A 22,125-nucleotide genomic window follows, 5' to 3' on the forward strand; every position below is an offset into this window, starting at 1 on the left:
GTCAACCAAAGCATCCAATGTCCGACCACTGGGGCATGAAAGCATAGATCCTCAATCGTAATTACAGACAAATGTCATAAGTTACTAGTTCAAAGTGGCATTGTTTCGGCTTGACTTTGAGGTCAAAAGTCAAAACCCAAAACTAGGGATGGGCATCGGACCGAGTTAACAAACTAAAATAGAATGAACATTAATTTTGAACGGAATCCACTAAAATCAAATGAAGGTTGTAATGTTTTTAGGATCGAGTGTTTCATCGGACACAATGAAGGGAATTTATTCACACTCGTGACCAGATGTGTGGGGGGGAATCGAGAGGGTATTTTGGGGAATATACTAAAACCCTATAGGGGTTTGTGAACCCTAGGATGATGTGGTGAACATTCCAGCCCGGTGGAGGAAATTTTTCTCCAAGTTTTTCTTCCAGAATTTACTTCACTAAGATTGAAAAAATAAAAACAATATCCATTATTAGTAGTATAAAGTTACCTCACAATTAAACATCAACAAGATGATATTATCCCAATTCTACAAACCTCAAATAATTCTTCTAAAAATTTGGAGAATCAACCAAAAGCATAAGAATCAGTTCGATTAACCGACTTAATCAAGATTGTGAGAGATGGCAAAATATAGGCTCAAGAATAACCGAAATGTGAAACGAAACCTCTGCAACAATTATGCATTTTTTCATCTCCAATAGAACTTTAAAATCTTGGGAAAATTACACTGCCACCTCCTGAGATTTGTATAAAATACAGAGCGATCCCCTGTGTTTCTAAATTATACGCCACAACCCCTTAGTTTTGGTTAGTTGTTACAATCAGCTCCACTTTGTTATATCATTCCCGTTAAGTGGTAAGTTTTGGTAATTCATGACTTAAAATGACTAATATACCCCTAGTAGGGGTGTGAGCTTACCACCCCCTTCCCTTGCCCTGTTACTCGAATCAGATTAGGGTTCTGGTCCTCTGCAACTTCTCAAGATGGTGATCTTCTGAGGCAGTGTTCAACGCCATCCCCTGCCTGCTACACGAATCGAGAAGTGCAACGATCGTACCGGCGATATCTACTGAGACCATCACCGAGAACTACAATATGGGATCTACTGAGACCATCACCGAGATCTACAACGAACAACAACGACCTGTGACGACAAGGAGGTAATTTTTTTTTTTCATTTATGAAGCTTCATGGTAGCAAGAAACTCTGTTAGGGTTCTTATTTGTTGCATTCAACCATCACCGAGATCTACCCCTATTAGGGTTCTTATTTGTTGTATCCAACCATCTCGATTTAGGGTTTTGCATCCAATCATCTTGATTTAGGGTTTTTTTGCAGAACAGAAGAGTTCCTCACCACTTCTCCCCCCTTCCCATCCTCTCATGTGCAGTGGAGTTGCACGCAGTGAAGGAGTTGCAAGTCAGCGATGGAAGCAACTTTAAATTTGGGGAAGAAAACAGTAAAAAGAGTTTGTCTTGCAATAGGGTTTGGTTTATAATCTTCGAAGAGGGTAAAAAAATTGGAATTTCCCATTGAGTATTAACAGGATATTAGAAGAAGGCAAAGTTGATATTTAAAATGTATTATTTAACACCGTCCACTTAGGGGGGGTGACTGTATAATTTAGAAACCCAAGAGATCACTCTGTATTTTATACAAATCATAGGGAGTGGCAGTGTAATTTTCCCTAAAATCTTTGGTTGGTCTCTCTTCTTCTTATTCTCAAAACGTCTCTGTTGTTTTTTTTCCCTTGAAAACAGCACTACACACTCTTTCAAAATGTGACTCTTCAATTTCCACATGCCACTAAAGAAGATAGGCTTGCCAATTCATGGACCATTTGTCTCCACATGGTTCAACTCCTAAAAGTTAGGCCGAGTTGGAGACCATTCGATTTTTTTTTGGTAAATGCAAATCTTATTGCAGAGGAGGGCAAGAGGAGCACGAGGCCTCCTGATTACAAGCATCAAGAAGTCAGGGCGAGGATAATGGCCAATCTGTCCTACTTGCTAAGGACAAGGCCTTCCTGGCTAGAGAATCTACGATTAAGTTCACCTCTCTAGAGATTACATGAAAATTACATGAGTTGAAATTTGTAGCAAGAGCACAAATATCAGGGGACCATCTGAATCAAAGCCAATAAAGATTGATTTCAGACATGATTCCAAGTTATTAAACCTTGAATACTTATAAATCCCAAAAGTTGACTGAACTATGTGTGAGTCTCTTTTTCTTTTTTTCACATCAGGTTCCATGTCGATAAGTACCATGACTCTTCAAAAAAAAAAAGTATAATTTCTAAATGTACCAGATAAGAAAAAGAATTACAAAGCAAATGACTTTTATTCACAAATGCGCGCATCATTACTCCACAATGGATCCCTCCACCATTTGCAATTCACCATAGCTTCACAAAACTTGAGGAGGCTAATGTTAAAGGGACAAATGCAAACACTCCCTCTCCTTGTACTATCAAAAAGGGAATCTATTGGTACTGGTAATACACTGGCTTTAGAGAAAGGGAGTGAGTGAGTCAATTCTACCATAGCTATATTGGACTGTTATATATGGCGTGACTATAGGTGGTGAAGTAAGATATTGTAACTTTCTTTTGATTGACCATTGTCTTAATCTAAAAAATACTTTAAGGGATAAAAATATATTTTCAAAATAATTTATCAAAATCTCTAGAAGTTGTTTTTTTGTGAAGACTCTAGGGATTAGTCAAACATGCACTTAGGTATTTTGGAGGCTCTCCAGTCTCTACAGACAAAGTAAAGTTGTGATTAGGGCACAGAAACCTTATGACATTCATTAATTTTTCTCATACAATTTTTCGAAAACAATTTGGGCTACAGGGGTCTTGGGGTTGAGGACTGAAAAAACCTTTTAGGGATTTGATTTTTAATTTTTTTCACTTCCTTCTTTGTTAATAGTTCTATGTCGATTTTGGAACTCTAGTGGTTTTTTTGTTATTTTATTTCTTTATATTTTATTTGAATCCATAGGAACCAAGTAGTTTATAAAAATGTTAAACCTAATCATACTTTAGTGGGAGAAAAATATCACCTCAATTAGCTTGCCCGTCAATTTCCTCAATTCCATCTAATAGAGGGAGGTGGACCTCACTCGGGTAGTGTATTCGGACAGGGGGTAGGGTGGTCATTTTCACCCCCGATTAGATGGAATTGAGGAAATTGACAGGCAAACAAATTGAGGGGATAAAGATCCACTTTAGTGTTGTAGAATATTTTCCATTGGATAACTAATCTCCATTTGTCTCGTATGTCGTATTCTTCATCTTCTTGTTATTTTCAATATGATGATTCTGGTGTGTGTTTGGACATTTCAACCCTGCCTTCCGTGGATCATCCTATTATCTTATTTGCCTGTAACTTTAATCCTCTTAGTAATGAAGTTGGCTGAGTTACTTGTATCATTTGTCAAAAAAAAAACATTTTTTTTGGTAGAACTTGAACTTATTTATTGAAATGGCGTGTAAAATCGATTTATCTTTGTTGGAAGGACTCTTTGTTGCTGCTAAACTTAATTCCTAAATTGTCGGACGATACTTGGCCATGGGAGTGTATTCATGTTTTGTGTAATTTATCATGCTTTGTATTCAAGTCATTGATGTCTTCGTAATACAGTGGAGGATGTCTCCTTACTTAATGCCTTAAGGTTTTGAATTGAACCATTTAACAATCATAGGTTTCATTTCACTATTTTTTGAGTGAGACCATTATATTGTGATTGATTTGCAAGTCAGTACCATATTTACTATAGTGATTAGCTCCCAATGCCACACCTCAGAGGAGGCGGGATCATGTTCTCGTACGAGAACACCTGTGAGCCGTATAGATGGAATCCCCATGTGGGACTCACGGGGCTGGATTTCATTTGTGCGACTCACGACCGTTCTTGTATAGGGATCCCAACTCACCTTAGAGTGGGGGTCACTAATAATAGTGTTGATTCGTGGTTTGTTCCAATCGTGTTGCTGGAAAGGTTGCTTACCATTCACGAAGCCTTGGGGGAGTTTTTCTTTTGGATAAATTACACGTCACCCCCTTGGTTTTCAAACGAAACTCAAATCACCCCCTGGTTTAGACCCTAATATGACAAATTAGTCCTTACTGTTAGTTTTATGTTGTTAAGTGATGATGTCAGCTAGTTAAATAAATATAAATCCCTAAACTACCCTTGACCAATGTTGAAGATGAATGAAGGGTAGCATTGTAGATGTAATTCTAATGTTTTATTACAAGGGTAAAATAGTCATTTCACATCAATAATTAACAACAGACTAGCACTGTTACTGTAAAGGGAGTGATTTGAGTTTTTTCAAAAACCAGGGGGTGATCTGAGTTTCGTTTGAAAACTAAGGGGTGATGTGTAATTTATCCTTTTTTGTAATGGAAAAAAAATATATTAAGCTCAAGAAGCGTTATATACATAAAGATGATTGTTTTTCCCAACCTGGATGGTCAGATTAGAAACCACAGCCAAAATAAAAGGATCCGTAATACAGGAAAACACTGCATCATAACAAAGATTGTTTATCTCCAAAAGCCAGTCCAAAAGCTCCCATGGCTAGGAAGAATGGATTGGAGATGGGAGAAGATCGAGGATCGTCTTGTTGGAGCACCACACTTCTTTCAACTTCAATCCATGAGTGACCGCATACTCTAACCCAGTCAAAAGTCCAAAGATTTCTGGTTTCAAAAAATGAGATGTCGTAATCCAACTTGCAACAATATAAATAAACTTTCCTTCTAACAAAATAAAAAAAGGCCCATCTAGCTGAACCTATGTTTGAGGGTCGATTTCCAGCATAAATTAGAATAGAGAAATTGAAATATGGTAAAGGGTTGACAACAGATAATTGTATCACCTCCTCGATAGGGGAATATACATCACGAGACGAAATTGGCGGAGAGGGAATAACCCAAGATCATTAATCTAACGGGTAATGTTGTCCAAAGTTTTGGTAGGATTTGGTTTCCCTAAGCCTTTAACAAGCTTGTTTTTGGAATCCCAAATAAAATAGTAGGTTATAATAAACACACTAAAAAACCATTTTAAAGACAGAGATTCAAATTTCCGATGATGAAAGGTGGTCATACAAAAGTGATCAAAAGATGGATGAGACAGAAACTCAGTTCTTAATCCTAGGGGCCCAGCAACCCAAATATGCTTAACCAAATCACACGAGAGGAAAATGTGCTAGTATGATTCAATGCAATTGCCACAAAAAGCACAAAGTAGGGTCGATCGGAATCCATTTTGACAATGTAGCCTTAAGAGGAAGTCTTGTATGCAAGACAAGCCAAAACAAAAAAAAAATATTTTAATTTAGGGTGAAGGTTAAATTTCCAAAAAAACTTCCACCATTTGGAATGAATCAAATTAGGAAGCTAGGGAGAAAGGAAAAGAGTTCTGGCGGCCATATTGGTTTTGAAACGACCATCATTAGCTAGAGTACACCACCAGCTGTCATCGGAGTCAAATAAAGTGAGATTCAAAATAATAGAAACAAGATGCATATGAAGCATAGAAGATAATAAACTACAATTCCAATTTGAGTTAGAAGTAAATTTCCACCCTGTATCCTGATATTGGATCTATTGTAATGACTGGGGAAGAGTAAATCCCGGGATAGATGGGATCCAAGGGTCAATCCATAAAAAAATATCTTTAATATTTTCAATCCATTGCAGTATGCATTTCTTTAAATCAGGAATGGTAGAAGTGATAATATTCCAAACCCAAGATTCCTTTTTTAATCTAGTTTTATCATAAAAAAAACAGAAAGAGAGGTATGTGAAAAATAGCGACCCTTTAAAATTCTAGCCCAAAGAAAATTATTATTAGTCAATAATCTCCAACCTAGTTTCATGAAAAGCGCTCTATTATGAGTTTCAGTCTTTCTAAAACCAAGACCCCACTAGATTTTGGGAGGCAAAGCTTATCCCAATCAATGAAACTGCGTTTCTTTCTAGCCCCCGAATTCCCAAGCCAAAAACTTAGACAAATGGAATCAAGATTATGACAAAATTTGACGGGGAAATGCAAAGCAATTCATAAGATATGCAGGGGTGAATGCTGGGACCGATTGAATAAGACTGCTTCGACCTGCATAAGATAAGAAATTCGCTTGCCAAGAAGCTAACTTAAGCTGAATCCTTTGAACCACTGAACTCAACGGCTTAACCTTAGATCTTTTATGGAACAGAGATGTGCTCAAGTAAAGTAAATCTTTGGACATTTCGTTAATACCAATAGCAACACATAAAGATGCTCGTTCAGAGAGAGCTACATTGCGGCTGAAATGTAAATCACTTTTAGCATAATTAATCTCTTGATTAGATAGGTCAGAAAAAAGATCAAGAATGGCTTTGATAATGTGTAGAGATCCTCTGTGGTAGCTCTGCAGAAAATGAATATGTCATCTGCAAACAATAGGTGAGAAACCTTAGGGCATGGCAGGCAATTTTTATCCCCTTAAATAAATTCAAATTTCGATAATCAGAAAGTAACCGAGATAGAACTTCTATGGCTACAATAAATAGATATGAGCTGCGAGGGCATCCTTAACAAATGCCACGAGAGACTCAGAAAAAGTCAAGAGGACTATCATCAAGTTTAATGGAAAATGAAGTAGAGGTGATTAAAACAGAAATTAATGAACTTATTTGTCACAAAATCCAAGAAATTTAAAGAGAAAATAGACCAAATTCTATCCAAGCCTATGATAGGATTTAGACATACCAATCATAGGCTTTAGACATGTCAATTTTAATAGCAAGATAGCCTTGGGAAAGTTGTCACCGAAACTACGAAATTGGCCTTGTCTAAAGTGGTTTCAAAGGGAAACCGTCATTTTTTGGGCCTTTGCCACTCGGCCCACTCACAGTCACATGATCCAAAAGACACTATTTACCCCTCAAGCTACTGCTCATAAACTTGAAAGGGCAGGGCAAAAGAGAGAGTAGAGTAGGTTTTGCCAGCAAAATACAAACCTTCCTGCCCCCTTACCTTATGTTAACCCTTTGAAGCTTTACTCCCGCCGTCTAGTATTTGTGTGGCTATAACGTTTCAGTAGCTTCTGGCGAACAATCCAGTTTCGTTTGTTTGGTAAGGTTAACCTTTTCTTAAACTAGGGTTTTTGAATCGTTTGGTTTTGTTTTTTTTTTATTGTTCTGTTATCCTGGACTCCTATAATCTTTGTAGGTTTTCATTCTTCGTTCCTCACATCCCTTGATGTCGTTGTTTACTCTATTCAATACCTGGCTTATTTGGAATATTTACAGGTTGAAGAAGATCTCCAACCATGTATCTTCAGTGTTACATCAATGAAAATGGTGACAAAGTTTACACTACTAAGGTATTTTTAATATCCGTACTTTTCTGTTCTTCCTAGTGTTATTGCCTGTACATGTTATATCTCAATCAAGCAGCTTGATCTAATGGTTTTAGACAGAGTTTGTTAAAACAAATACTTGAAGCCTGCGAACTTCCTTACTTTAAGTAGCTTTTTCATACTAAGGTAGCTCTGCAGTTTGAGTACTTTGGATTAGTTTTGATCTTCTAGAACCGGGAGTGTGATTACTGAAGTGAATCAGCATGTCTTGTTTAAAAGCTTGCAATTGATCTAACTTATAGTATATATGAAAAGTTGAATGATGCTTGAGGTCAATGCGGGTTTTATTTTCTACCTAGGTCATTATTGTGCTTTAGTTGAGTGTACTATCGACAAACTATGTACATTAAGAGCTAATTGAGGAGGTAAAAGCTTTTACCTAAAAAACATGGAGAGTTTAGGGTGGGGACTATCTTGTTTCAATACTGCTTAATCAATCAGCAAAAGGAAGCTAGAACGTCTAGCAGTTCTTTTTATTAAGATTCTGAGCAAGCAGATCCATCAAAATAACCATGCCATTAGACATGTAAAAAATGTTTCTACCATCCCAGGTCCCTTAATCAGATGAGACTGAACTCCAGAATCTTCCTTATGTTTTTCCCTTTTTGGAGGCTAGGGGGTTGGGGTAAGTTTGTTTTAAGAGTATTGAGTTTGTCTTTGGCTTGTTTTGAGAAGACTTTTGGGAGTTTAGTGTCCCAACTCTTTTGCATTATGAATATAGTTAATCAACAGGACATCAAAAAGTTTACTAAAAAAAAAAGGACATCAAAACCTTTTCTTATTCTGTTAAGAAGCAAACTTATAGTGTGACTTTCTTGATGCCAAAGTGGGAGCTGTTGGAAACTTAGATTCTGCCTATTGGACTCAAATCAGCAAGAGAAATGTACCCATTTGTACATTTTTAATCACAGCTAGACTCGACATATGATATAGCATGAACTGGCAATCTACATTGAAGGCTCATGCTTTGGACCTCTACGATTTACGGCCATTGACTAGGTAAAAAGATCTTAATGAGGACAAATCTAGAAAGTGGGTCTCAACTTTTATTTTCATGGAGCCAACGAAGTCATTTTTGATAAGATTTTTCTTTAGTGCCGGCTACCCATGGTACCTTGGGAGCTTCCATCAGACTTAGCTGACATTCCTTAGTCTTGCACCTTGTGCATGGCACCTTGATTAAGACACTGCTTTTTCTCATGATGGCATTCCAATGTTTCTCTAACTAAATCCTCTTTGAATGTCAAGCTGTCAAGGACCATGATCCATTGCTATTAGTTGTCGCAAATTGAATCACATTGGTGGTTTTATGACTTAGTTTCTGTATCCTGTACTTTAACACCAACCAATGTATCCAGAACCCCTTGGAGGGAGTTTGGTTAAATTGTTTGCTTTCTTTTGTTTTTTTTACTGAATCCAACAAATTAAATACTTAAGAGAATATCATTGACACAGCAGAATTCCTGGCACATTTGTTTTGGGTTCTGTATTTCAGTTATATTATCAGTTACCTGTAAATTATGTATCCTAATTTTCCTTTTTTATTTCATACCGACCTTCATTTATTTCCTGCTCCACAGAAAGAATCACCACTTGGGCTGGCAACACAATCTGCTCATCCAGGTGAGATCTTTATTTTATGATGAATTTCATTCAATTCATATAGCATGATTTCATGAACTTCCATGAGATGTAAAAACAAAATTGAAAACTCAGTTCTGAATAATCTGATCCACTTCTGATGAGAACGATCTGATCTATTACATGTGAAATTCATTCCAAAATGAGTTTTCCATGTGACAAAAGTGAAGCATTTTCTCCCTTTCTCACCCCCCTCCCCAAAAAAAAGTTTTTTTGATGTAAAATGTCAACATCTAGATAGTTCAATTGAAAATGCGAAGGTATCAGGCTGTAAATTGAGTTTGGCCCCAAATTTAACATGTCAAATTAAGAGTCCGGATCAGCTGCGTGTACGCGGAGAGTAATTACTGGCTATGATGTATGGTGTATAATGTTGGGCAGTTAAGAATTGTCATATTAATAAATTGAGTGTAGCTGAGATGAGGATGTTGAGATAGATGTGTGGCAAAACTAGAAGGATAAAGTAAGGAATGACCTTAGAGCTGATTACGGAGTATCCCCGATACAAGATAAGTTACGAGAAAGTCGTTTGGTGGCCATGTTCAACGAAGGCCTTGGGATGCTTTAGTACAAAGAAGTGATTTGATTCAGATTGAAAGATCTAAAAGAGCTAGGGGGAGGCCTAAAATGACCCTAGGAGAAGTGGTGTGGAAAGATATGCATAGCTTAGGCCTTGTATCATGTATGATCTAGAATAGAGCTGATTGGAGGGCAAGGATCCATGTAGCTGACCCCATTTAGTTTGGATAAGGTTGAGTTGTTGTTGTTATACTGGTTAGCTGACATGTGTCAAATGAAAAACCGGCAACCCCTTCTCAAAGTTTGTCTTTTTTTAGTTTTATTAAATATAAAAAACGTTGGACCCACATCGTCTACCTCAACTTCGATCCCATTCCCCACCCATCATCTCTTGTGTCCTCACTCTCTCCCTGTAACCCCACCTGCCCCCTTTCCTACAAGCCCTCCTCCACTCATGCTCCCTCCCCCTCACTTTTCGGTTGTAGGCAGCATTCGAGCTCAGCATCTGTTTCAAATTTCCGTCTCTGTGGCTTCGACGACGGGAGGTTGTCTTCCGAAACCAAGAAATTTTCTGCAGGCATCGTACCCGTCTTTGTAGCTTCGACGACGGGAGGTTGTCTTCCGAAACCTAAGAAATTTTCCGCAGGTATTGTACCGTCTGACTATGTTGGTAGCTGTCCCATACTGAGATTATACAGTTCGCCATCGGGCATCCGAACCTCCTACATTCGGGTTGCGCTTCTCTACAAAGCCGTTCTCCTGCAATTTCTTCCATCCAAACACACTAATCTCTCCCCGTCCTGCCCTCCAGTGTCTAAAATTCGTGAAGACATGATTGAGCTATCGTTGGGATTGCTTGGAAGAGATTGCTATGAATCGGGCTCACAGGGAAGGGAATCTGAAGTTCGTGAAGACATGATTGCCCTCTCCCCCTTGCCCCCAAAAAACTATATTTGTTTGGGTTACTCTTAAAATTAAAATTGCAGTCTCAACGACAGAGAGACGAGTAATTTATTGAGAGCGAGCCCTTATTTTTAGGGTTTATTTTTTTCCTCCAAAATTTGATTTTGAAATTCCTCTTTTTCTATTACAACGATTCATAGAGAGATCTCTCCCATCATAAGTAGAGGATCTGTGAAAAATCTTTGCTTCTCTTATCTTCTTCTCTCCTGCCGTTTCTCTTCCTCTTTCCTTTCTTTTTTTTTTTTTTTTTGGGGGGGGGGGGGGGTGGAGGTTTGGTAGAAGCTGTTTGATTCTTCGTTTGATCCAATTACATTCGGAAGTAGAGTTGGATTAGGTCACAATTTCTGGGTCTTCTGTTCTTAAATTTCTTGTTCCTCCTCTTTTTGACATTTTAAAAAGCGGTTCGGAATCATTGGGGGAAGGGATTTTGGGAAAAATGCAGCAGAGATTGAAGCAGCAGCAATGAGACCTGATGCAACAGGAGTTGCTTGAGCAGCGGCAGATGCTATACCACCCAGGCGTACTCGCCACTGCTATGTCACTGATGGATCCCGTCTCAACTGGAAATCTGCCTCCTGGATCTGCATGGTTCAGAGCCATCTCCTTTTTTATTCAACTTCCTGAGCTCGAGTGCTGCCTGCAACTGAAAAGTGAGGGGAGGGCTTGCAGGAAAGGGGATGGGGGCTGGGGAGAGATGTTGAGCAAGGAATGAGAGATGATGAGTAGGGAATGGGATTGAAGCTGAGGAAGACGATGTGGGACCCACATTTTTATATTTAAAAAAATTAGAAAAAGACAACTTTGAGGATGTTGCTGGTTTTTCATTTGACACCATCAGTTTATGCAGAGAGTAGTTACTCTCAGGTGCAGCTGATCCCGACTCTCAAATTAGAGGGTCCTCTATGTGTTCCACTTTCCTTGATTTGGTTACATTAGCCTTCAATGTGGCTGGATTGAGCCTCTCATCCTGCTAAGCCTATCAAATGGCAATCCTGAAACTTTTGCCACGTCGAAAATACCATTTTGTGCTACCTTTTATTAACCCATATTCTCCATGTGGCTGGAACTGCAACTGCAACTATATCTCAGATCTTATGAAACAGTGTCTAGTGGCTCTGCATGAATATTTCTTAACCTTGTCATTTGAAAACTTTATCAATCAAGATATGATGTAAAAACCAATGATGTACCATGACAATTGATGATTATCCAAATCACCTGAGTGGTTTAGAATTTCTTCTATGAAAAGAACTCAAAAGATGGCATTTGATTTCCCACAATGTTCTTAAACGAGGTTATCAACTTCGAAATTTGATATTTCAAAATTTGTATGAATCGTTGATTTATCATGCCATAAGTGAATTGGGTAAATCATTAATCTATGCTCATTTCTTTAGAGAGTGGCCAGGACAAATACTGGCAATTTCTTTTTCCATTTATTATTTAATTATCTATTTTATCAATTTCAGCTCGCTTCTCCCCTGATGACAAGTTCTCAAGGCAAAGAGTTCTTTTGAAGAAGCGTTTTGGGTTGCTGCCAACCCAGAAGCCACCACCGAAATACTGAGTATTTTCCATGCTTTCAACTGTTCTTGGTATCTTTCGATCCGAAGTACCTCAAAATTTCAAACTTCCAAAATCGGCGGTGGAAGTGTTTTTGTTCATCTTTTATAGCTTTGTATTTTTAATGCAGAGAACCCTCCAGAGTGTAATGAAGGATCTAGAAGGTATTTAGATGGAACGAAGGATGGTATGACTGGTCATTTTGATGTGGTTATCAATTAAAAAATTTTAAGCTGATATAAATGGTATTTAGATGGATAGAGTGATAGTTTTTTTTATTTTTTAGGGTGAATAAAATTCATTTTCGTGGACGGCAGGATTCGAACCTGCGCGGGCAGAGCCCACATGATTTCTAGTCATGCCCGATAACCACTCCGGCACGTCCACTTATATTGAGAGTGATAGTTGACTGGACACCTTAATTTGATTTCTTATTGAAAAACTTTAGCTTGATCACTTTTTGGTAACTGAAATTTCATTTAAATAAAAAGCATGAAATACACAGGGTTTGGGTATGATGTATCCGAAACCAAGGAGTGGGAAATGATCTATCTGTCGTACATGCAGATGACAGGGTATCCCAGGCTAGAGTATGTATAAGCCCAATAGTAACCCTAGAGAAAAAACTGTAAATGCAGCAACCAACACCACTCAAAACATGACACATGTCTTTGTGAGTAGGGATGGGCATGGCAGACACATGTCTGCCATGTGAATACCCAACAAACTTTCTGGTCCCCACTTTCCCCGATGCTAGTCTTGTAACCAGAACCAATTGTCGGTTGCGGCACTGTTGGAAAGCCTAGTTGTGGGTGGTGGATTCTTTGAGCAGAACGGGAATGAGCCCAGACGCCTCCCAACTCCGATGTCCGGTGTTGATCCTCTCAACAGCGAAGGGATCGACCATGAAAGTACCCTTGCTGCTGGTGCCGATGACGCGAAAGCCACTACGAAGGACGGCGAGGTCCTGTCTCCAAACTAGCTTGATCACTACTTATCAGAAGTTTGCTTTTGCGATGGGCATTACAAAGCTATCCTAAGCTATGCTGTGTTTGGTTGCTTTACTCATATATTAGCTGAAGTGGCACTTCTAGGCTTATTATAGCAGTGTGACTTCTCATCTATATTCTACCAAAAAAGAGTGACTTCTCATCTATTCGAAGTAAATGAAAAAAGCTCATATTCTGAACCCCTGACGTCCTCTCCTTTTGGTGAATGATACAGACTTTGGTTAATTTAGATCTGTAAATTTTTTAGCTCACTCTATTTCGCAGTGGGCCTTGGGTTACCATCATCTCCATTGGGAGTCGTCAGTACCTGTGGATCTTTTCAATATTGTACAATAGTTGTTGCCCTATTGTTTACACCATATTTTCAGTCTATTTCGGTCAATAGAGAAATAGATCGAAATCTATTTCAATCAAGACTAACATGTTAATTAGTGATCGGAAAATGGGTAATGACTTAAAAGAGTCGGAAAACAGTCAATGACCGAAAACGGTCAGAAAACTGGCAGTGATCGAAAACGATCAGAAAACGACGGTCAGTGATTGAAAACGGTCAGAAAACGATTAGTGATAAAAAACGGTCAGTGATCGACGAACAGTTAGCAAGGTGGTTACAACAAGCTCTCAAAGAAGTGGGTAGTTATGAAACAACCTGGTAACTACAGAAACCACCAACGGATATTTATAAAAGGAAAAATTCAAAACAAAGGAAGGGATCCAACAAATCAACACAAGTCTTTACATTTATCTTTTATTTTTCTTAGGAGTAGTGTAATTGTAAATGGTTTTTGTTCTTTTCCTTAAAAGAACCTGTTGGGGTTACTCTCCAATAGTACTAGCAGATGCAATGATACATCATTCCAAGTCAAATTGAAGATCTCTGTAGTCCTTCATTTTACCAAAGATGTATCTGGAGAGAAAATTAATTTGATTGCTTCTTTTTCTTGTTATTGGCATTGCAATCTTTGCATTTCTTTTTTGAAAAGTCCTTGGATTACCAAGGCACTGGTAGAACCCACTGTTTGATTCAATTCACTTTATGGAATAGTTTCCACATCCAACAACGGTCTCCAGACCGAAGAAATTTGGGGGAAATACCTATAAGGTTGAATAAAATTCTTCTCCACCATGGATTCGACACTTAAAAAATAGAGAAGAATATGCACTATTTGGATTTTTAAAGGCTCTGTTTGGTTGCGAGGGAAATTAAAGTGTAGAGAAGTAAAGTTTTAAGTTTTAATAAGAAATTTTTGTAATCATTATCCTATATGTTTTTTTTTTTTTTTACATTGTAAAACATAAAATCTTAGATATAATGGTAGACGAAAACACTAAACAAATTTATTCAGGTGAAGAAATATTTACAAGACAAGGAACCCCTCCCAACCCAACAATGAACCATTCCTTCATTATTTTGGTATTCTTCCACACTGAAAAAGAAATAACACCTCATAGCATGCAAGTGTAGTTTCAATTTCGTGGGATTTTACATTGGTCAGGAGATTCAGGATTGATCACCATCTGAATAACTAGGATCTGAAATTCATCAGGTTTTGCTCTTGAACTTCCTCTGAGCTTTCAAGTCCACCACAACAATGGTGACGTTATCCTTGCTTTCCTTCTGGAGGGCAAGCTTTGACAAGCACTCACCTGCTGCTTGTGAAGCAAGGTCAACTCCGTAGCTCTTTCTGCAAGAGGTGTCACACCATTCTTTTTGTGCTAAACACGGATACGTCTTCGAGCTAGAATGATGCATTCATCTTCTTTGGCTTGAGGGACAAACTTAACCTTTGGTTGCGAGATGATCTATGGTTTCAAATATCTATCATCGATGGAGCTAGACATTGCTAGAAAATCGAACACACGGTATCCATTCCACCGTATGATTTTTCTCCCATTTACTTTGATTTTTGCAAATTCATCTTCTCTATTCGGTTTGTGATCCATTGACAATGGCACAACCTCTTTTCCACGACAAAGGACCGCTCTTGAACCCCCACAGTTTACAACTATGATGTGGGATGAACAAATAATAACCACAACAGTAGAACAAACAGTTTTTTGGGGCAACAAGCTCAAATCCTTCTAGAGCCCAAACTTCCATTTCTCCTACCCGTTGTCCCCCTTGCTTGGCCCTTCCTCTAAGGGGTTGTTGTGTAACAAGTGCATAATGTCCACTGGAATGCCCGGATTTTATCATCAACTTGATGAATTAATTTAAGGATATAGGACTTTCCTCCTCTTGGTCGTGATTATCTGAAGAGGATGAACCGGCCCCTGTGGATATCTTTGATTCGGAACAAAACAATTAGAATTAGGCTTGGTCAACTAGAATCTGTATTCTCCTGTATTCTCCATATAGGAGATCTTCCAATTGAGAAGCAGAGGAATCATCCTGGACTTGAACACCACCCCTACTAACTCTTCCCCCAACCTCATCAACTTTTGAAAGCAATTAGGGAAAGCTCTTTCCCACTGCATTTGCCAATTAGTCCTAATATTGGTATTACCCAAGTCTTCCTTTACTATTGCTATCTCCTCAATTAAAGTTGTATACGGATGACAATAGTTAGCAACCTGCAATCCTCCATGGCCATCATAGACTCCAAAGAAATGAGTTATTGTGTGACATAAACTTTGGTTTATACCATCCAATACATGATCACCAACAAGCATTGAAATGAGAATCTTCAGAAACTGAGGTACAACAACAACAACATCTTCCATCTTTGGTCTCTTGCCACAAATAGAAGTGAACCCCTAAAGAGGTATGTAATCCAATTCAAATATACTACGGGTTCCTGTTCCACCGATTCCCCTCTCTTGAGGCATCTGACGAACCACTAATCTTGCTTTTGGGTCAAATCCATCTCCAACCTCTACTTCTGGAGTTGTTGACACAACAAGAATATCACCAATAGGCTCCTGGTCAACATTTGGCTCCCCTAAATCATTAGCTTTCATGATGATTTGAATAGGGCCAACGTCCATAGATCGTGTGCTTAATCCACTTGTAGTCTCAAATACTAAGAGTTCTTCATCACTGATGCTACTACAATCATTTGCTAGAGAGAGAGAGAGAGAACAAGAACTATCTACTATTTGGTCACCTTCCAAAGACAACGAATCATCTTCTTCACTTTCTTGAATTACTACATCACTTGAGACCCAACTGCTTTCATGTTCGGTAATCATCTCTACTGAAGGAACTTCATCTTCCTTTTTTTTTTGTTGTCTTTGGGCACTTGCATAGTTGCAGAACCACTATCACTCTCTATACTATTGCCAATGCAACCTTCAGCTGCCGCAAAAACAGACTCAGTATGTACCTTTGTTGGAGAACATCACAAGGGTAAGACCACTATTGTAGTACCCTCTCATTAATATGTTCACTTTCGTATCCAATGAGAAATAGGTGTAGATCCTTCCGTCGACCAACTCTGGTATTATCTTATTGGCTTCTACGGGAGTCAATCTATGCAATCTCTAACCTATTGTTATGAGAGACCATGGGATTCCTTCATTTTTTTTTGGTAAATGAAAGATTTATTCAAAGGAAGATTGTGTACAAATCGAGGCTTCTTCTTGACAAAGATGAAGAAGTCAATGAGTGGATGGAAGCCAAGCTGTCTTACACGAAATAGACAGGCCTCTTCGGGCAAGGTTGTCAGCAATACTATTGACACACCTTGGAACATGAACAAATGAGCATTCTATGGCATTGCTACTGATGAAACAAATATCTTCAATAATAGAGGATATTTGAAGAGGGTTCCTACTATTAGAGCCAGTAAGCAGGTTGATCACCTCCTTGTTATCAAATTTTACATTGCTCCAAAAGAAGCTTGCTTCAATGACACTCAAGATTCCAAATGGCTTCAGCCTCACCACAGAGGATAGAAGGGAGAAACACTGGTTCAGAAGCTGCCACTGTTAGTACACCATTATGATCTTGAATAATGTAACCGATACCTCCTGTAGACTCATCTTTGCTAAGAGACACATCTGAGTTGATCTTGACAAAGCCTGGAGAAGGGAGAGACCAATGAGGATCTAGGGAAGTCGAGTTCAAAGAAACTTGTTATTGCTAAGGTTTCTGAGTTTGAGAGAACTCCTGGAATAGGGATTCAGCCAATTGGATCACTTTAGATGGCGACCAAACCTCCTTTTTAAAAATCAAAGTATTCCTCGAAAGCCAGATGGTCTAGCAAATGAAGGAGCAAAGGCCGAAACTATGTTTAGCGCTAGACTTATCTCTCCTATTCAGAGTATTCCATTGATGAATCCAGTCATGAATAAGAAGGGTGATGTCATTTGGAACTCTGTGGTATAAGGACCTTCCAAACCAAATAGCTTTGGCATATGGGCAATGAAGAAAAATGTGATCAATAGACTCAATCACCTCCTCACATTTTTGGTAAGTTGGATCAACCAGAATTTGGTAGAGTTGTAAACCTTTTGCTGAAGCTATGACATTAGCACACATACATAACAAGGATCTCATTTTTGGCAATATGTTGCATTTTCAGATGAGATCCACACTTGATTGGGGATGTTGGCTCTAGAAGAGTGGCGAGAAGCCGAGAAGAGGAGCCTCTATTGATTTCCAAATCCTCCATTTGATTTGTAATGAGATGATACACTGATTTAAATATGAATACACCATTTTTTGAACCTCCCCAAACTTGGCAATCCTCACGAGGAAGGATTCCCAGCCTAATTATCTTGATTTCAAAACCATTAGACAGGGCAAACCAGCACTGTAACAAATCTTCCTTCCAGCATTTGTTACTTGGGTCAATGAGGTCTGAGACCCTTAGGAGGAGGCAATTAGGAAAAAGGGGATGTTGAACTCGAAAGTTCTTAGTAGATGGAATCCAATTGTCCTCTCATATATGGACACAAGTTCCATTACCTATAGTCCATATGAGACCATCATTGAGAACACTTCTTCCATGCAAAATGCCACGCCAAGCCCACGAAGGGTGATTGCCAAGGCCAACATTAAAGAAGTCAGTTTGCGGAAAGTATATAGATTTGAGAAGCTTCGCCCACTATGAATCAGGATCAGACCAAAGTTTTCATGCGACTTTTGATAGCAGAGCAGAATTTTGAATTTTGGGATGATTAAAGCCCACACCCCCTCCTCTAGATATAGATTTGCAAAGCTTGGCCCAGAAAATGCATTGGATCTTCTTCTTCTCATCTTCTTGTCCCCAATAAAATTTAGTTCAGGCTTTCCTTGTGAATTCATGATGAGATTGGGGGAGTTTGAAGTGAGAGGCAACGTATCCAGATAGATTTACCAGCATGAATCAAAAGTTTCTTTTTCTAGCCTTGGATACACTTTGTGGTTCTATCTCTAATATCTTAGAATAGAGACGACTTGTTGGTGCCAAACTCCAGAGGGTGACCCAAGTATTTGTGAAGACCATTGACATAGCTGATTTGCAAAATACGGGAAAACGATCAACAAAATCGTAATGGAGTATTTGGGCTAAAAGTGAGCATGGATTTTTGACTATTAATCGCTTGTCCACTTACATTACAAAAAATCTCAATGCAACCTTTGGGATTAAATGTATGCTTGAGCTGAAGTTTCGCTAACATAACACAATCATTTGCGAATAACAAATGTGAGATTGGAGGCGCATAGTTTTAGATATGAATTCCTTTGATAATACCATCATTCTCTGTTGTAGATAAGATCGAACAAAGAGCATGAGAGAGTAAAGCAAAGATTGCCGAGGAGAGTGGGTCTCCCTGACGTATGTCTCTAGAAGGAATAATGGAACCACATATTGAATCATTCACTAAGAACTTAAAGTTCACAGAACGAATACCAAACATAATCATCCCTACCCAATGCTCATGGAAATCCAATCTAAGAAGTATGTTCTCAATGAAGATCCATTCAAGCCTATCATAGGCTTTCTTGACATCCAGCTACATAACAATGAAATGTTTTTGGCCTTCTTTTCTTGCCTCTGATATAGTGCTATACTTCATGAGCCAGGAACACATTGTTTGAAATTGAGCGACCCAGAATGAATGCGGATTGAGGGGAGCAATAATTTGGTCAAGGTATCCTTGGAGCCTTGAAGCCATAATCTTGGAAATGACTTTTGTAGCAACGCTACAAAGGCTGATAGGACGATAATCCTCAATAGGTTTAGGGCTGGATTTCTTTGGAATAAGACAGATAAGGGTCTTATTGAATTGAGGAGGGAGGACATCCGTATTGAAGAATTTAAGCTCAAAATCGAAGAGCTCCTATTAGGTAAGATCCCAAAATTGCCAGAAGTAAATTGGCAGAAGACCGTCAAGACCAGAGGATTTGATTGGTTTCATGCCAAAAAGAGCATTTTGAACTTCCTGAAGATCTGGGAATTTGCATAAATCATGATTAGTAGCTTCGAAAACTGAGGGGGTAATGTGGTTAATTATCTGATGCATAGCGTCCAGATCCACTCCTTCAAAAGAGTAAGTTTGTTGATAATAACTGAAGAGCTCCTCTTGAATTTTTAAGATTTTGTTGGCTTGTTCTTGTGCAGACTTGATTTCGATCCTTGATTGCAGGTTGTTTAATCCCAAATGAAGATGAAAATGACACTACTAGAGTCGTTTTTTATGATCGAGCAAAGAATCAAATTGAATTTGCAAAATAAATAGATTAAAATGCTCTATAGGAGCGCTCAGTAGTGTTCTGTAGTTCATAAGAAACGTATCAAGCGCATCAATGGATATCAATCATATTGGGTGGCGTATCAATGGGTATCGATCATGTATCGACCATAATGGATCATATTGATCCAATACAGTTGATACATGATCGATACAAATTTGTAATTAAGGTAATGTATCGAGACCATATCATATCGAGGTCTCTTGATATCGATATATATGGTCCATACTGCCTGTTACGAATATTTAAACCCTGTCCCAGATCATATGAGACGAGAAAGATCAATACAAAATAGTAATCTGGTTCACCATCATTCATGCTGAGAAATAGAAGCGAAATGAGATCTAAATTTATGAGAAGCATACCCAGTCACTGTAACCTAGGAAATGATCTGCTCTAAAAACAAAGGGCATACACAGTGCACGAGGCTCCCCCACTGCGGAGTCTGGGGAGGGTCATTATATACGTAGCCTTTCCCTGCTTTTGCAGAGAGGGTGTTTCCAGACTCGAGCTCGTGACCACTTGGTCACAATGGAGCAACCTTACTGTTGCACCAAGGCCCATCCTCAAATGATCTGCGCTGCTTGTTCAAATTCCCAAGGATATTTTACCATGCTTTCCAAGCATTCAATTAGATTCTTACAACAGTGTGGACTAGGTGCATACAAGGTGTAATCAAGCATTTATATGAATGTAAATAGACGAGCTTTTCTGGTGTCCTTCGCATCAAATGAATTTTACCTCCATATCCCTTGCATACTGGGAAATGAAAGATGGATTTTCCTGCATATAGGTGAGTATCTCTGAGTATTAGCTTCATTAGTCATACATAGTTCATGCAAACATGATCAATTGGAAATTTTGAAAAACGATATGCTTTTTACAAGTGCAAATATTATTAATTCCTTTGGATTCTGAAGTGCAGATTATGATGGTTTTTTGTCAAAAAAATTATGCAGAATATAAAAGAATCTTCATATCAAAACCCAATAAATCAAAACACAGGAAACTCAAGGATTCTAAAGAAGAAGAGAATGTTAGGGTCACCTCATTAGATGCAGGATGCCCCCCTTAGTAGTCCATGCCTAGCTCCTCTTCAACTGCATGGAACCCAGGAGTCCTTACTTATATTTGTGAAGTGACTACCTTGATTGGAGGATTATAAAGCATAGGACACTCAGGGATCTCTCTCTCTCACACAGAAGCCCCAAGTTCAACAAACTGCAAGCTCCCTCATTATGCAATTATCTAATAAGACATCCCTTCCACCTATTGTATATACTCCATGTAGCTTTCTTCTCCCACTGAACTCTTAAAGTTTATTTAGTACAACTTTTTTTTATCAAACTCATACTGGCTCAGATTTACCAAGTTCAATCTTCATGAGAGTCCAATTGAATATTCTCTCTTTCACACACAGTGAAACCAAATATGCCATATCTAGCCTTCGATTAGGCATCAATATGGCATTGACAGTCATGTTAGAGGTCACAAGAATCATTGTCATGTACTTATTACTTGAGTCTTGAGAGTGTTATAATGATAATCCTCAATGTATTGTGCCCTACATACATGCATGTATACATGTCCACTTATATCTAACTTAATTCCCATCTTCACTCTTAGTTGAGAACAATTTAAATTAAAAATAAGCCATGCGAAACATAGAATAATCATACCTGGTGATATAAACAGAAAACTAAAATAAATTACCAATTATTATCCTGTCATTATAAATGTTTTTTATGGGCATAGATGTCTAACAGACTGAAGGACATTTATAGGTGCAATGAGATATGAGTGACCGTAGGGTTATAACTTCTTGGAATGTTTAGCAGACAAATTAATTAGAAGGGGAAGGAACAGACTTCCGCAATTTGATATATGATTATATGGATGAAAAAATTCTAAAAGGGATATCCAACTCTGCTGGTTAGTAAGTCACTTCACTGCCTTCAAATGTATGCAGGGATGCATATTTCCATTCATAAATTAAAGTGTTCTTCACATAAGAGTTAAATGGGAAATATTTTTAGTATTAGAATAAAAGAGATAAAGTCTTCAAAGAGAAGACTAGCTTATAAAAAAAGTAAGACTGCATGCAGGCACAAGAGATCAGGATATGAAGAATGGTAGAGAGGAATAGAGCCATTGAAACCTTGCAATGAACTTCAATGTTTAATATTTCAAAAACAGGGCCTGGACATCAAAGAGTGCAAACATTTCATCAACTAAAATGTTGCCTTCTACTTTTAGTGCAACCACAGGGAAAGAAATGTCCGTCTGGCAACAATCTGTCTACTTCTCTTGGAAAGAGAGTT

General features: G+C 38.4%; 1 protein-coding gene, 1 non-coding gene and 2 pseudogenes across 6 annotated transcripts; 1 reads left to right on the top strand and 3 right to left on the bottom strand.

The window, feature by feature from the left end:
* Positions 1-408: 408 nt before the first annotated feature.
* On the bottom strand, positions 409-15,343 carry LOC122643330 (annotated as a pseudogene).
* LOC122643331 (H/ACA ribonucleoprotein complex subunit 3-like protein) lies at positions 5,357-12,370 on the top strand. 5 transcript variants are annotated; one of them, XM_043836965.1, is made up of 5 exons: positions 7,064-7,145; positions 7,324-7,390; positions 9,007-9,049; positions 12,019-12,161; positions 12,245-12,370. In XM_043836965.1, the coding sequence occupies exons 2-4, from the start codon at positions 7,337-7,339 to the stop codon at positions 12,114-12,116; spliced, it is 195 nt and encodes a 64-aa protein (XP_043692900.1). In that variant the 5' UTR covers positions 7,064-7,145; positions 7,324-7,336; the 3' UTR covers positions 12,117-12,161; positions 12,245-12,370. The 5 variants fall into 5 exon arrangements, with proteins under 5 accessions (XP_043692902.1, XP_043692900.1, XP_043692898.1 ...); XM_043836967.1 differs by lacking the exon at positions 7,064-7,145 and adding an exon at positions 5,357-5,369 and having other exon boundaries at positions 7,327-7,390; positions 12,019-12,269; XM_043836963.1 differs by having other exon boundaries at positions 7,065-7,145; positions 12,019-12,269.
* Positions 12,418-12,499, bottom strand: TRNAS-AGA. The gene has a single exon. It is a non-coding gene; the product is annotated as a tRNA-Ser (tRNA).
* Positions 15,344-15,433: 90 nt separating the features above from the next.
* Positions 15,434-16,422, bottom strand: LOC122643711 (annotated as a pseudogene).
* Between the last annotated feature and the right edge of the window lie 5,703 nt (positions 16,423-22,125).

The sequence above is a fragment of the Telopea speciosissima genome, chromosome 10 (genome assembly GCF_018873765.1).
Source record: "Telopea speciosissima isolate NSW1024214 ecotype Mountain lineage chromosome 10, Tspe_v1, whole genome shotgun sequence".
NCBI lineage: Eukaryota > Viridiplantae > Streptophyta > Magnoliopsida > Proteales > Proteaceae > Telopea > Telopea speciosissima.